This window comes from Mauremys mutica, chromosome 22 (genome assembly GCF_020497125.1).
Source record: "Mauremys mutica isolate MM-2020 ecotype Southern chromosome 22, ASM2049712v1, whole genome shotgun sequence".
Lineage (NCBI taxonomy): Eukaryota > Metazoa > Chordata > Testudines > Geoemydidae > Mauremys > Mauremys mutica.
In genome coordinates, this window is record NC_059093.1 from 6,759,402 (window position 1) to 6,774,678 (window position 15,277).

The following is a 15,277-nucleotide window of genomic DNA, read 5'->3' on the forward strand; positions in this document are numbered from 1 at the left end:
TTAGTTCGTGGTGCAATGTGGGAAACCTTGACTGTCCACAAAACGTAGGTGTCCAGAGGACAAAGAAGGCCAGCCCACGGGATAGTGGAATACTTTTGTCAGGCTCCTGGAGCATGAATCCCTTGGGGCTGCGTCTACACTGCAAAGCAACAGGATCCCAGCTTGACTGAGGCTCGGATCCTCCACCCCAATGGAGTCCTGGGACCCTGGGTCAACACGATTTGTGTGTTGATGGAAGGGGAGTTAGGCTTGAGCCTGAGTTTGAACCCTGGTATAGACATACCCACATAGATAGGTTTCATGCAGCCTTTCAGGATAGGAGTCACAGCTCAGTGAATGAATAGTTTGAAACTGAACAATAGTTATCCTGCTTTTCGCTCTAGCAGGCGTGTTCAATATCAGAGCCCAGTGCCTCTGAATTTCTCATATACAGTACAGTTCAGCTTTCCTTTGTGCAGTACAGTTCAGTACATCAATGACCAAAGTTCAAGTGATGGTTAAGGTAACCGGCAAAGAGGAAAAATGAGTTGATGCCCTTCTTTGCTTCTTTATGATGGATAAAGAAGGTCTGTAAGCTTGGCTGTTATTAAAGGGAGCAAAAGTGTTCTACATGTTTTTTACATTAGAAATTCAAGCTTTTCCCTCTGTTTTTCCTGGTAAATTCTATGATCCAGTAGGATTGTGATATCATCAATATCCGAGGGGAAACGACATTTACCCAGCTGATTTGTGATTGTGACTGGTCACTCAGTCATGCCCAATAGTGACTTTTATACTGTAAGCCTTTTTATACTGTAAGCCTTTTTCCGTTATCATAGAATCATAGAAATGTGAGGCTGCAAGGGAGCTGGGCAGGTCAGCACTGCCCTGCATTGTGGCAGGGCCAGGTAAACCTAAACCATCCCTGACAGGCTTTTGTCTAACCTGTTCTTAAAAAGCTCCAGTGATGGGGATTCCCCAACCTCTCTTGTTCCAGAGCTTAACTGCCCTTATAGTGAGAAAGCTTTTCCTAATATCTAGCCTAAATCTCTCTTCCTGAAGATTAAGCCCATTATGCATACATACATCACTAAGCGTGAAAGGGCCCCTGATCTCTGCCTGTAGCTTTTAGTTCCTACTGATGTACAGATTATTATTATAATTATTACTCTCTAAAGTTATTTGAATTAAACATATTTTTAAAAACAAACACCCTATATGCGACAAAAGGAAAAAAATGTTTGTTAATGATTCAGCCCCTGCCGTATCCCTTCAGTTAAGGATTGAGAAAACTCCCAATCCACAATTCTGCATCCTCCAACAGACATCCAGCAAAAGCAGGTAAGATTTAACATTCCTGATATTACCAATTAAAAAACAAGCAGAAAAAAATCCCTTATCCTGCATAAAAAAAAAATAGGCCTTCTCTATCCATCATAAAGAAACAGAAAAAGTGCACAATACTGTTATTTCTCCTACTGCTGCCACCTTTAATACTTGAAAGCATTCCCAGACAAGATGCATTAAAGGACCACCCATAGTTTTACAGTTGGGACAAAATAATTGACAGGTTTGAAACAATCACGAACTCCAATACGTAGGCTAAGTGCATGAACATGTAATTGGATTCATCTGTATTCTGCCATCAACAGAAATACTTGCCAATCAGTTGGCTCTGGGAATGTTACAAATGTTTATGGATGCTTTGACTGGTTTTTGCTTTAAACAGCGTTCTGCTGAATTTAAATTCTCCTGTGCTTTTGTCAACTCTAGGTTATTATGTCACTAGGTTTCCCGTATGATTTAGAAATGAAGGATTTTGAAGGTAAGATAGTTTGAGTTTTAACTCTTTCACATTTTGGTTTTGCAGATTTTTATGGTGGCATTATAATAATGAATAATAATTATAATGGAGAGATGAGGCAGGTGAGGTAATATTTTTTACTGGACCAACCACTGTTGGTGAAAGAGTGAAGCTTTCAGGCTTACACAACGCTCTTCTTCAGGTCAGAAGAAGACAAGCTCAAATACTTCTGACCTGAAGAAGAGCTCTGTGTAATCCTGAAAGCTTGTCTCTCTCACCAACAGAGGCTGGTCAAAAAAAAGCTTTTACCTCACCCACCTTGTGTCTCGAAGTTCCTGGGACCAACACAGCTACAACAACACAGCAAATAATAATTGTAATGGATATTTGGGGCCCAGATGTTTGAATTCAATGAGTTTTGGGTGTGCAAGAATATCAAGGAGAGTGTTGGTGTCATAGGCTCTGTTTCAGGAAAGCACTTAAGCTATAGAATTTAATCGTACTTAAACACATGCTTCAAGATAAGCACATGCTTATGTCCCCTGCCTGAATAGGGATGTTTTCCTGAACTGGGACCATAATGGATAACAAAATCCTTTATAATATACAATATAATGGGTTCTAAGGTTTATGGTCTCTAATCACATCTCATGTATTCCCAAGCAATTTGCCATTCATTACTTTGAGTTAATTGTACACAAAAATATTCCTGGAATTCTCTCAGAATAGAGGGAACTGTTGGAAAAAGAGCTGAAAGTAAGGCAAAGATTCAGAGCTAGTGAAAATGACTGATGATGATGATGATGATGGATTTTTGTACAACGGTAATGCCAAAAGGCCCCAGTCACAGATCAAGGCCCCCGTGTGCTAGGCTCTGTTTAAACGTCTAGAGCTCACAATCTAGGTTTAAAAGAAGATGCTGCACATAGATGAAACAGACAAAAGAGGGAGCCCTGACTTAATGGAACAACTTACATTGTTGTTTGCGGTGTTGTTGTAGCTTGGATACCACCTCACCCACCTGCTCTCCCAGAACAACTTAGGGAGTTAACTCTTCTCAATATGTAAAGATTCACTTTGGCTCCCGGTGCAACTAACATTTAAAATCTGTGTTAGAGACCCATTCTGTGATTTCCCTCTCCCTTGAGGCCTGTGTGTCTTTGGGGCACCTCAGACTATATGTGTGAGATGAAACCTCTTTTGTCATAACTGTGAAGTCACTCAGGGTGAAAGGGGCCAAAGTTGACCTATTTATTTATTTTCCCCTTTATTTAAATCAACTCTTTATTGAAACCATTTTAACCTTATTTCCGTTTTTTTTAGGCCATACCCCGCTTCACTGTGCTGTTCTGTCCCATAATTCCCTGTTCCGAGAGCAGCAATGTCACCTTACACTAACCGAGGAACAGAGAAAAGAACTTCAGTACCAGAGTGAGGAGGTGCTATCATGTATCCACCTTCTGGTACAGATGGGAGCCTCCATCCACAGCCGAGTAAGGAGCGAACATTGTTGCTTTCTGTGGTTGAATTACTGATTACACTGTGTCGCAGAGCAAGTGCTCCCTGTCCGTTCTTGGGACGGGATGGGGGTAATGATGGTCCCGTGGCTGAGGCTATACAACCATCCCTTGTCTTGGAATAGCTTGGCCTAGGGGTAAAAGTCAATATGGTTGCCCTCTCTCAGGGCTGTGTGGCCTAGCGGCCAGAGCCAATAGGGCTGCCCTGTTCAGCAGGGCTTCATGGCCCAATGGCCAGAGTCAGTCTAACTGCCCTCTTCAGTGGGACTATTTGGCCTGACTGCTGGTTAGGGGAGAGGGCCGCCACCTGGGGAGAGAGGGAGTCTAACGCCCAAGTAGGGGAGCCCGGGTCCTTCCTGCTTCACCGGGTCCCAGCTCAGGGCCCTGTCAGTGGCAAGTACGCCCATCAGTGGGGAATCCACCTGAAACACGCTGACCCTACACAGTGCAATAACTAGTGCCCCTGAGCTACTTCCTGCCTTGTTCCTGATGCAGCGTCCTCGGGGTCTCTGGGCTCTTTGGTCAATGCGGCTCCCAGCAGCTCTGACACGCCTTGGGTGTCCTCCGGAGTCTCAGCGTCCCTGGCTTCCACCATCTGGGGCTTCCGCGGTTCCTAGACTGGAGCTCCAACATGTGTCCTCCCTCTTCAGCGGTCCACCCTGAATGAGCCAAGGTGCTCCCTTTTATATCTAGTCTCCAGCTGGAGCATGCCCAGTGGGGCCGCTGAGGCAGAGCCTTCTTGGCCCAGAGAGTAGAGCTAACCCTCGCAGTACCAGTGCGGGGCACGTGCGCCCCATCACACACTTTAATGTAGCAGCAGTACTAGGGAATCCGATGGATGTCTCCAAAACGGGAATCCAGTTCTAGAATGTCACATTTCTGTCTGTTCTAGTTGTTAAACTCTATACATTATGTTCCTGCGAGAACTGGCAGAAAAATTTCAATGAAAAAATTCTGGAACAAAACTGTTGCAGAGCCAACAACCTGTTTTTCAACAAACTCTAGTTCACACATTGAAAACTTTAAAAAAATAGCAATAAAAGTGGGGCAGACTGAGATAGTGGTAAGATGCCCTGTCACCAACAAGTTGAGATGTAATTGCAATAAGATTGACTTTTCCAATCAAGTCGGTATCACGGATTTCATAGTGAGTGATGCAGTGTGTGATGCAGCTATTTCATGTGCAGTATTTCGTAAACAATTAAAGTATTCCTAACCAGATTATTCTATGGCAAAAGGCACACATTTGAAGGCTGCATTCTTCTTCTATCATTACTATTATTTTACGGATTAAACTTCTACAACATCTTCCTTTTCACAATCTCAAAGCAGAGTAAAATTCACTCCTGTGCAAAAGTCCAACACAAGATCTTTGCATCACTTAAACCTCACATAAACCCTATTTCAATTAATATATAAAAGATAGGTATTATTATTATCATTTGTATTATTTATTAGAGAGAGATTCCCCAGTCCTTCAAGTTTCCTCTCTGCATTCATCTCTTCCTCCCATGGTACACAAGGCTTATTACAGGGTAATAGAGGTAATTCTTACAGGACCCTTTTGTGGAAGGCGTTTTTGTATATATAAGTTGATTGGGATGGCAGTACTAAATTCATATCACAAAGATTAGAGCAGAGATGTGTTGGCATTATATTACCAAGTGAAATATGGAGCCTCATCCTTTTTCAACTACATGATCATGAAATGTTGGCCAGTGGCATACTGGCTGAGAATTTAGGGGCTTTCAGATAATTTATTCTACAATTACTTCATTGTTGCATGTTCAGGACCAAATCCTGTATCAGCATAATTCTCCGGAAGTCAGTGCTGATTTACACCAGTTGAGGAGCTAGCCTTTAGTCTTCTCCAGTGTACTTATGTAACATGCTAAGCTCTTTTGCAAACGCTTTGTTGTTGTTTTTCTAACAGGATGTTAAAAGCAACAAGACAGTACTTCATTACACGGTACAGGATGGGAACATCTTCCTGCTCAAGTACTTCTTAGAACTCAATTCTTTCATGTCTGAGGACTTTGTCAACAGTAAGGTGAGTTAGGGCTGGCGCTGGTGCCTAATTTGCATGAACCACAACACATGGGTTGTTCAATTGGAAAGCAATATAACAATTGGATTTCACAGGAAGAGATTTTTGCATGCAGATATGGCAAACTATCCAAACTAAACACAGGAAATCAATGGACTGTGCAACTTTTCAAAGCTACCTTGAACCTGTGTATCCTGTTTCCATTTATAAAACGTATCACAGGTAATATTTTCTGGAAGGCATTATGCAGGAAGCTAATGTGAGAAACAGAGTACGGAGCTTTACATTTTGACCATGAATAAAATAACATAATTTGTATTGATGTTGTAACACTCACATACCCAGATTGGGTTTGGAATCCCCTTGTACTAGGAGCTGTATCAACAAAGATGAGAGATATTCCCTGCCTACAGTCTAAGGCTCTGATTCAGGAAAAGCAGCCCTAGTCAGACAAGCATTTAAGCACATGCCTAATTTTAAGCACAGGCTTAAATTCCATTGAAGTCAAGGTTGTTTACCCATGTGGTGAATGTTAAGCATATTCCTCAGTACTTTCAGAGTCAGGGCCTAGAAGACACAAAACAGATGAATGGTATGAGGATGAGGCTATAACATACAAAGAGGTGACGGGTCTGGGGATGAGGACAGGACATACAAGCAGAGGAAGATGGGGAGGAAGTGCCACTGTTTTGTTAGTTATGTGTTTTGTTGCATCTTTTATTTTATTTTTTTTAAATTGGGAGTAAGATGGGGTGGCAGGAACAGGGGCATTAGTAGAAGTCAGGAAGTAGAAAGAGAAGGAAAGAGAAGAGGGACAGTTGTAGCTTGTCACCTTCTTAGGCATAAACAGCAGGCAGGGTTTTGTGAGCATCACAGCAGAGGTGAGCCTTAAAGAGGGATTGGAAGGAGGATCGAGTACTGGCTGCATGGATTGTATTCAGGAATGTTTTGCATTGGGGATCAGTGCCCTACACACACATAATAAAATGGCAATCCCTGCCCCAGAAAGCTTCGGCCCGAATATTTAAAGGTATTTAGGTGTTGCAATGCCTAAATATTTAGGAGCCTAAATCTCATTTTCAAAAAGGATTTAGGCCCCTAGGAGCCAAGTTCCCATCAACAGTCAATGGGATTTAAGCTCTCAGTGCCTAAATCCTCTTTGAAAATGAGATTTAGGCTTCCACGTTTTTTAGCCATTGCAGTGCTGAGTACTGCAATGCCAAAATACCTTTAAAAATCTGGGCCTTACATTCTACATGGAGCATTGAATCTCTACTGCATTGCGAGTACCTGTAGTAGTGTTCAAACATGGATCTTTGCCCACACCATGAGTAACTAACACAAGCAGTGAGGGAGATAACCAGAGAAGGGGCTGGGAAGGAAGGGGAAGAGCAAGAAAAGTGATTACTCAGTAAGGATGAAGATTATTATTCAGTCATGTGGCAAGTTGAGCAAAGAGGCCTGAAATGATGCATTGTGCTGCTCCACTGCCCAGTGCGATGCCGTGGGTCAGCAGTATAATGCAGCGTGTTTCAGTCGACGTGTCTCCCCCATCACCTGTGCCATCCACAGTACGGAGCCAGACTCTGGGAAACACCCCTGCTGCTTCGGGCTCATTCCAAGGACCACCAGCACAATCGTTCTCTCTCCAAATTATTTACACCCTTGAAGCACCGTGTGCTTATTTTGTCACAGAGCAGTGAAGTTGTTCATCGTGACGACTAGCTGTAACTTTGAGCTTGGAGAATGTAAATATTTTACTGCACATTTCCAGTTCCTGGAAACCATAAGGGGAGATTAAGAAGTGACATACAGCAGCCGATGAAAGCAGTGACCCAAAGTTGCATTTCAGGAGAAACAGAAGGAAATCAGCCTAGTACAGCTTGCTCTGTTGCCAAGCCTCTAAGAGGATGTCTACACGGCAAAAAAACCAAGCCACCCACGGCAGTGAGTCAGAGCCTGGGTCATTTGTCTCAGGTTCACACTACAGAACTAAAAATAGCAGCGTAGACGTTCCTGCTTGGGCTAGAGTCTGGGCTCTGAAACCTGGCGATGTGGGAGGTCTCAGAGCCCCGGCACTGGCTCAAGTGGCAACATCTACGCTGCTATTTTTAGCCCCGGTGTGTGAGCTCCCTGAGCCTAAGCCAGTTAACCCAGGCTCTGGGCAATGGTTATTGTGAATGAACTTCATGACATTTATACTTTACTAGAGACCATCCCCTGGACATATTTCCTGGAGTTTTTACTCATAATGGCTTGCCTAGCAGCTAGACCTAATGGGCAGATCCTCAGCTGGAGTAAACAGGTGCCATTCTGTAGGCTTCAGTACAGCTACGCCCATTTATGCCAGCCAATGATCTGACTCAATCTGTTCAGGCTGTCTCAGCCTTTTTTAAAAAAAACCTTCTTATTTATTATGTTTCACATCCAGCAAGCATATTATCAATCCAGCTGAACTTAGTATTGCAACATTTCTCCCCACAGAGTGACATCTGGGACAACACCTAACACCAAATCACTAGTGGTAGATTTGTTTAGATTCAGTGTACTTTTTCAGCACCTATCATCAGCTCCGAAGAAAGGGGGGAAGGGAGTTATTCATCTAATGTCCAGAAATGAACATGGTTTGATACAGAGACTGAGAGAAAGCTGTACAGTTAAATATTATATAGCTCCATTTACCCCAGTTGAGGATCTGGGCTTATAAACGCACAGATCCAGCAGCAGAAGCTCACTGCCATATGTTGAGTACTCTGAAGTGTGGCTTCCTACCATCATGTCAGCCTCTGACTTTTTAACATGGCCTTATAGAGGAATCCTCCTTGTCTAGTTTACTTAACAGTTCTCCACAGGATTCAGCATGAGAGAAGATGTTATTCAGTTCAATTCACCCAGCGCTCAGTTTTGTGGATGCACAAGTGACACTTGCACATTTCATCTTATAAAGATCTGTTTGTCAGGGAATGGCACGTGCCTTTTGCTCTGTGTGGCGGGACAAAGATCTGTAAAGAACAGTCTCTCTCCTTACCCTTAATTTTTTGGAACACCCTGGTCTTTTTTGCATCATTCTCTCTTTATCTCTTAGGACTCATTGCATGGGCAATAACTTGTCCATGGGGTTCTGGTATCTGACACTGTCTCCTGATAATAATCCTGTAGGCTCTTTCTACGTTGATAGGATCATCTGGAGTCTTCAGCTGCACTGCTGTGTCTCTGGTAACCATTATTTCCAAGAAAAAAAAGATTAAATCGTTGTCCTCTTGCCTTTCCTGTAGTTGAAGAATGTGAAGAATTTGAGCCCACACCTGGCCCTCCGTCTGCTCTCATTTAAGTTTCTGCACGCTGTTCAGCTTCTGCTCTTATTTCTTCACAGCTGCATCGGCCTTGGCCCACGGTGCAGTAGGGCCTTCCATGCTCTTTCTATAGCACCCAAGTGAGAGTCTAGAGAGTCCCATTAGATTCCTGTCTGGCTTTCTCCCATTTATGTTTAGCAGTTTACTAAAAAAAATAGCCTTGCAATATTTACTAAGCAGTGAGATCCGGGGCAAGGCTTCTTCAGGGAATATCAGATACTATAAGCCAGAGGCCAGATCCAAAGCTCAGTGAAAGAAGCGGGAATATTTCTACTGACTTTAATGGGCTCTGTCTTAACCTTATAAGACATGGATGGATGGATGGATGGATGGATGGGGAGGTGAGGGAGTAGGCGGGTAGATAGATGGGAGTCAGAGGCCTAGCAAGTGGGTCTTGGATCAGGGAAGAAATGAACTGGCAAGTTTTTAACATAGTTGCTTTGTTTGTTGGGATCCTGGCTATGATTCAAGATCATGCCTATGTACACAAATGCCAGCTTCACTGGGATATTGAGTAAAATCTGACTGAAAGCTGCCACTTTCGATGATCTCCTGCCTCGATGGGTCTGACTCTTTACCTGCTACAGTGTGGAAATTCAGTGATCTGCCCAATACAAAGTCATTAACATTAACAGTTTCCCTGGAATCTTGGAGGAGTTCTCAGAAGTGCAGAGGGGCTTGGAGACCCTGAACTCTATCCCAGGGCTGAGTATGCAGCAAATACTGAACCTCAGCACAGTTTGGAGGAGGATGAGATTATGAGCCCACTGTGCCTCGAGGGTGCAGCCCTGAAGTACTCCCCACTAGGAGTGCTGGCGAGACGGGCATAATACCTCCGGCAATGCTGGGGCAGAGCACATGGCAGAAATGACTGCTGCACCTTGTTACAAGGTTCAGAGAGTTGTTGCTCTATACAGCAGCCCTGCTCCACTGGCTAATGCAAAGGGGTGGGGAGTATTGCAGGGCATGACCCTGTCTTCTCCCCAGCCAGCCCACCCTGTGTGTGTAATCTAGTGCCACAGCTGGCACTAGAGTCACCAGTCTCTTGTGCACCAAAGGTCTGATGCTGCATGCATTGAAGTGAATAATAAATGATGCTCCCTCCATTAAGCCATAAGATCATGCCTCTGTGCAATAGGAGAGAAGGCTTCTTGTGTTCTCTATCCCTTGTCCCCCGGAGGACTGGGCATCATTTAGCCTATAGTGTCCCTAATCCAACTTCCATTACAGCGAATGCAAAGGCTTTAATGACAGTTAGCTCAGGCTTTATAAGATTAAGAGTCTTGTTTGCCTAGCTTAATGCTTGGTTTCTGAAGATACCAATGTTTCTGCCTCAAGACTGTTGTCAAAGATACAGCATATAAACACAGATGTTTCATTTTTTCTTGAAAAGCCATATAAAGAGCTAAGTAACCATCATTTTGTTTTATAGGATGGTAAAGTTGACATAACAGATTTGCTGATTCAGAACTTGTAAAAATAACTTGTTTCCCTAAAAAAAGCTTTTAAGAATTTCATATGTGTTTGCTATTTAGAGGTGTATTTCAGAGTATTTTCTGCATCAGTGGTGCACATGGAACAAAAATTACTAGCCACTCCTTCTAAAATTGGTTATCATTTGTGTCCCGTATCTTTCAATGTCATCCCCTTTCCAACTGGGCTCATAAAATAACTGCAACTGCATATCAGTGTGTAATAGCTAAGCAATATTACTTGTTATTTCATCAATTAATAAATAGAACAGAGGGAAATGAATTAGAACCACAGCAGGGGAAATGATAATACAAACTCAACAGGGCACCATCTGTGATGAATACATGATGATTTGAAAAATAAAAGTTATGGGGCTGGTTAAATATATTGTTAGTATCATAGAATCTTTAATAAATGAATCCCTGGCCATCTATATTTCTTTCATTAATCCTTCGTCACCAATTCTATTGACTCTTCTGGCTGTGCAGCATTACAGGTTTTGTCCTGTCCTGTCTGCTAACTGTGATAGAGTTCCTCTCCAGTTACAGAACTCAATCTCAGGCCACCTACCGACCTGGCGAGGAATGACATTTTTTTTTCATTTTTAAGAATGCTTATGTTGAAGGACCCAAGAAAGCACTTAAATGTGTTCTTAAATCCCACTGCTTTTCATGGGACTTAAGCACATGCTTAAAATTAAGCACACACTTACATGCTGTCCTGAATAGGATGCTTTCCAGAGTTGGGGCCAATGACAGGTATGATTTCTTTCACCTGCTCCAGTACCTGAGCCCCATTATATATGCAGTCCTAGCATATATTCTTAATATTACATAGAGATACATGGACAGCAGTAACCCTTCAAAAACTGCCCACTTTCCAGGTGGATCACTTGTTATCTGGGTGTTTTGCAGTAAGTTCCACTGAGGACACTTACCCAGTGATCTGGAACTTGGAAGAGCTCTAGCAGTAACAGGCAAGGTGGCTGGGACTTGCTTTTCTTGAAACAGGAAAGGCCCAGTGGCCAGGAAATCAATGTCTTTTAGCTCCAAATATAATCCATTAAATATTGTTCCTGATCCTCATTTACACTAAGGCCCTTTTACACTCTTCTGGCGGAGGCCTTAATGTGCATGTCAGAGCAGTGTAAAAAGGCGTTAGTGCAAATGAGAATCGGGCCCATTATTTTCAGCTATGATGCCCTACGTGAATTGATGCAGCCCATCGCACAACTGTGTGTAGTGCATCCATGTGGCACCAGATTTTACTTTGTCTGTGTAAAGTTAGTTTCTTGATACGTGACTTTTCTTTAGCCCTTCAACTTCCTTCTACAAGGCACTTTCGATGGACTAAGCCCTTCTCTTTTTGCAAACGGCTAGTCTGGCCCCTACCACCTAAGAAAATATGGTTCTGCAGAAATCGGTAGGCTCGTTGGGCACATTTGCTAGTCAGGTGTCTTTTGCTGGCCTCTGAGGTACTGCAACAGCCAGGTATCTGTTCTTAGAGCATCAAAAGCCACCAGCTCTTAGAAGCGCTGTTTTTCCAACTTTGTAGCAGGTCTACTGAGCTGTGATGTTTAGAATAGGCATATATCAGTAGCAGATAATGGGGATACCCTCAATATAACCAATATTTTCTGGCCTCTTCATCTCTAATTGACAGTTTTCCATTTTTTTTGGTACCTTTTTAAAATTGAAAATATTTTTGAGAGGAACTGAAAGGTACAATTGAACAATGGACTGTTTTTTTTTTCATTGTGCTAGGCTCATGGTAACACAGCTTTGCACATGGCAGCTGCTCTTTATCAGGACAAAAATCAGGAAGAAATTATCAAATTGCTCCTGGACCATGGGGCGGACCCAAGCATCCGAAACTTAGACAACGACCAGGCAATTCACATGGCACAGTCAGGAAAGGCTGGCGATCGGGTAAACATTACATACAGTTTATACTTTATAACTCTTATTACTTTACAACTGCCTATTAAACATAAACATCATGAACCTTTATAGAGAGAAACAATTAGGTTATAGTGAAATTTTGCTACTGAAATTCCCCGATTGAAAGGCTCTGAAACAATGGACCTTCATTCCATTCATAGTGGAGGGTCCACTGTGCTCCAGATGCCTAGCAATTACCATCCATCAGCCAGGCATTAAGGCCCAGATTTTTAAAAGTGACTGTTGATTTGGGGTACTTCCATCTTCAGGGGTTCAACTTGAGACCTTTTAAAGGGCCCTGATTTTCAGTAAATGCTGAGCAACCACCCCTGAAAATCAGGCTCCTTTAAGGTATCTCAAGTTGGGCACTGAAAATCACTAGTCACTTTTGAAAATCTTGGCCTAAATACAGTATTTCAGTAGGATTCTCCCGTTCCCCTCCTCCTCTGTTCTATCTAAACAGCGGAGGAGGAGAGAAATTGTCACTGCTCCATAAAGAGTAAAGAAGAATTTCCAACTCCAGTGTTGTGGTTGTTTCCAGCTGCAGTAAAGAAGAACTAGTCTTGCTACAGTGGTTTCCCACAGGTAGGACCTAATCCCTGGCCTATTGATGCCAATGGGGGTCATCCCAGAGGCCATCCCCTCTCTCTCACACATGCACAGTTCCCCCTGCAGCTGTATCAGGTGCAGAAAGCCTCTGTCACCATTCCCAAGTGAATAGGGCTAGCTACTATGCCAGATAGGCTCTCCTCTGTTACAGCGAATTTGGGTCTCCACTGTACCATGGGTGGAGTGCATATGGGCATATGCCTACACAAAGGGCATATGCCTACTTTGGCAATTCCATAGCCAGGGAGCATAACAGAAGTATTAATGGATGCTCTGGAGATCTTAGAGAACTGTCAGCACATAACTCTTGTGTTATGAGAACAAATACTGACAGAAGGTTAAGTTACAGTGCCTTGATGTGTGAAAAGGTTACTGGAGCACATTCTACTTGACAATGGGATCATATACATCTGCCATGTACGCATCCATCCACAATTTTACATAATGTATTTTAAGTCTTTATATTTGTTGGCAGGTCAGGCATTTGCTGAAGAAAGGGAGAGTTGCATCAGCATTTGTTACCTGCCGTCGAAACGCCAGATCCTAGATCACCTGCCAATTCAGACAGGGTTTTGCTTTGGTTTCCTGACAAGGCACCTCCTTTTAGAAAAACTTGAAGTCTTTAAATCGAGACTGAATGACTTTCTTAAAGACACGCTCTAGTTTTGCCACAAGTTGTTGGGCTCAATGACAAGGATCGCTGGGTGAAATTCTGTGGCCTTTGTTACGTAGGCTGTCAGATTCTAACTGCGCTTCTGCCCTTAAAATCTATGAAAAACCAAAGGCTTCAGTAGGGAACAGTATGGTGCAAATGTGCAGTAGCCACTAAGTTGAGCTCACCATTGTACAAGTCACTTGCAGGTTTAAACCAGTGTAAATGGTGGATTCTCTGTAACTTGAAGTCTTTAAGTCATGATTTGAGGACTTCAGTGACTCAGCCAGAGGTTAGGGGTCTATAACAGGAGTGGGTGGGTGAGGTTCCGTGGCCTGCCATGTACAGGAGGTCAGAGTAGATGATTGTGATGGTCCCTTCTGGCCTTAAAGTCTATGAGTCTATGGCATTGTCATAGTTCACCTGTGTGACCAAGAGTACGTCTGAAGCGAAGACATCTAAAGTGAAAATTCCTCTTGTCTACTATCAATTCTGTTCCTCAGTATTTTGCATGAGAATATTGAAGTAGCCACACTTGAAAGCTTGGGTATCGTGCTTCTGACTCTAAGGGGGAAAACAAATGCTCACAAGGATAAAAATACAGGACCAGATCCTCAGGTGGTGTAGGTCAGCATAACTCACTGAAGTCAATACAGCTGCACTAATTTACACCAGCTGAGAGTCTAACCCACATATTCTATTTAGCATTCAGAAAACTTAATTTAGCAACAGTTCCTGTATATAAAAATAACAGACCTGGCTGATCATTTGATTTCTTCTCTTCTCTTAGGATTATCCTCCTACAGTATGTGCAATGACTAATGGGATTTTGCAGCTCTAATCATGCAGTTAAAAGAGTGCAGGAAATCACTTTGTCCTACAAAAGATAGGTAATGATTACTGGTGAGCATGGTGACATGTTATCTAATCTGCTTAATTGGTTTAGTTAGATTAATCAAAAAGGCAAAATCATCAGCATCAAACCTAGACTGTCAGTCGTGTGCCCCAACTGATGCTAAAAGTAACCCAGAAAATCAAAAGTCTGAAAAAGAAAGGCCTGTTGGATTTTGTTTTCAGGCATCTATTTAATTTAAAATGCGTTAAAATTATTCTGGATAAAACAAATTACTTAAACCGAGGAAATTACCCAGAACAGTGACCAACATCCACGGTGCTCATTCAATATTTCCCGTCAGAATCATCTATACAACATTGTCAATCATAGCAGGAATTATGGTCCTGAAAGCATTAAAAAACAAGAAGCTAGATTCATCTCAGCTGCAGCCAAGGAGCGCAGGGCACAGGTCCTGTAGGAGGGTGAAAAGGTGGTATGAGCTCATCCCTGTATTCTCTCAAACCCTCAGCTCACTCTGTGTTATTCCAGTCCCATGGTGTAATTTAAAGCAGTTTGAGGATTGGCAATGATCCCAAAGGACCAACATGGCATTGGGGAATCAACAGAATGTAGGGAAGCCCCCGTTTGCCCATTCACTGTGGGCTTCCACTGTGGGCACAGTGGAATTCATTGCAAGAATAAGGCCCAAAGCATGAATGGAGAATATTCATAGTAACATTCTTAGCGGAATGTGCATAGTAGTAGTAGATTCTTTCTATGAAAAGATTTGTGGGTTGCTATGCAATCGTAGACTGAAAATAATGTCTCTCGTGAGTCAATAGAAATGAGGGGGAGTAAAGGTGACATTCTGACAATCAGTATCACAGATGGTAATTTTCATTAATTATATTTAATAAGTTGACTAGAAAGCATTTTGATTGTACCTCGCTATCTTCTCATTGTAGCACAAATGAATTTTTAACAAGCGTAAACAGAAAGGTAAAGGATCATTTTATTTTAGTTTTTTTTATTTTCGTTTTTTTGCAGCATCTACGTGACTTAGGAGCC

At 42.6% G+C, this 15,277-nt stretch overlaps 1 protein-coding gene across 1 annotated transcript; it reads left to right on the plus strand.

Annotated features, from left to right (window-relative positions):
• Positions 1–3,123: 3,123 nt before the first annotated feature.
• Positions 3,124–13,279, plus strand: LOC123354752 (NF-kappa-B inhibitor delta-like). Its single transcript, XM_044996930.1, has 4 exons — positions 3,124–3,276; positions 5,234–5,350; positions 11,937–12,101; positions 13,198–13,279. The coding sequence occupies exons 1-4, from the start codon at positions 3,253–3,255 to the stop codon at positions 13,267–13,269; spliced, it is 378 nt and encodes a 125-aa protein (XP_044852865.1). The 5' UTR covers positions 3,124–3,252; the 3' UTR covers positions 13,270–13,279.
• Positions 13,280–15,277: the final 1,998 nt, after the last annotated feature.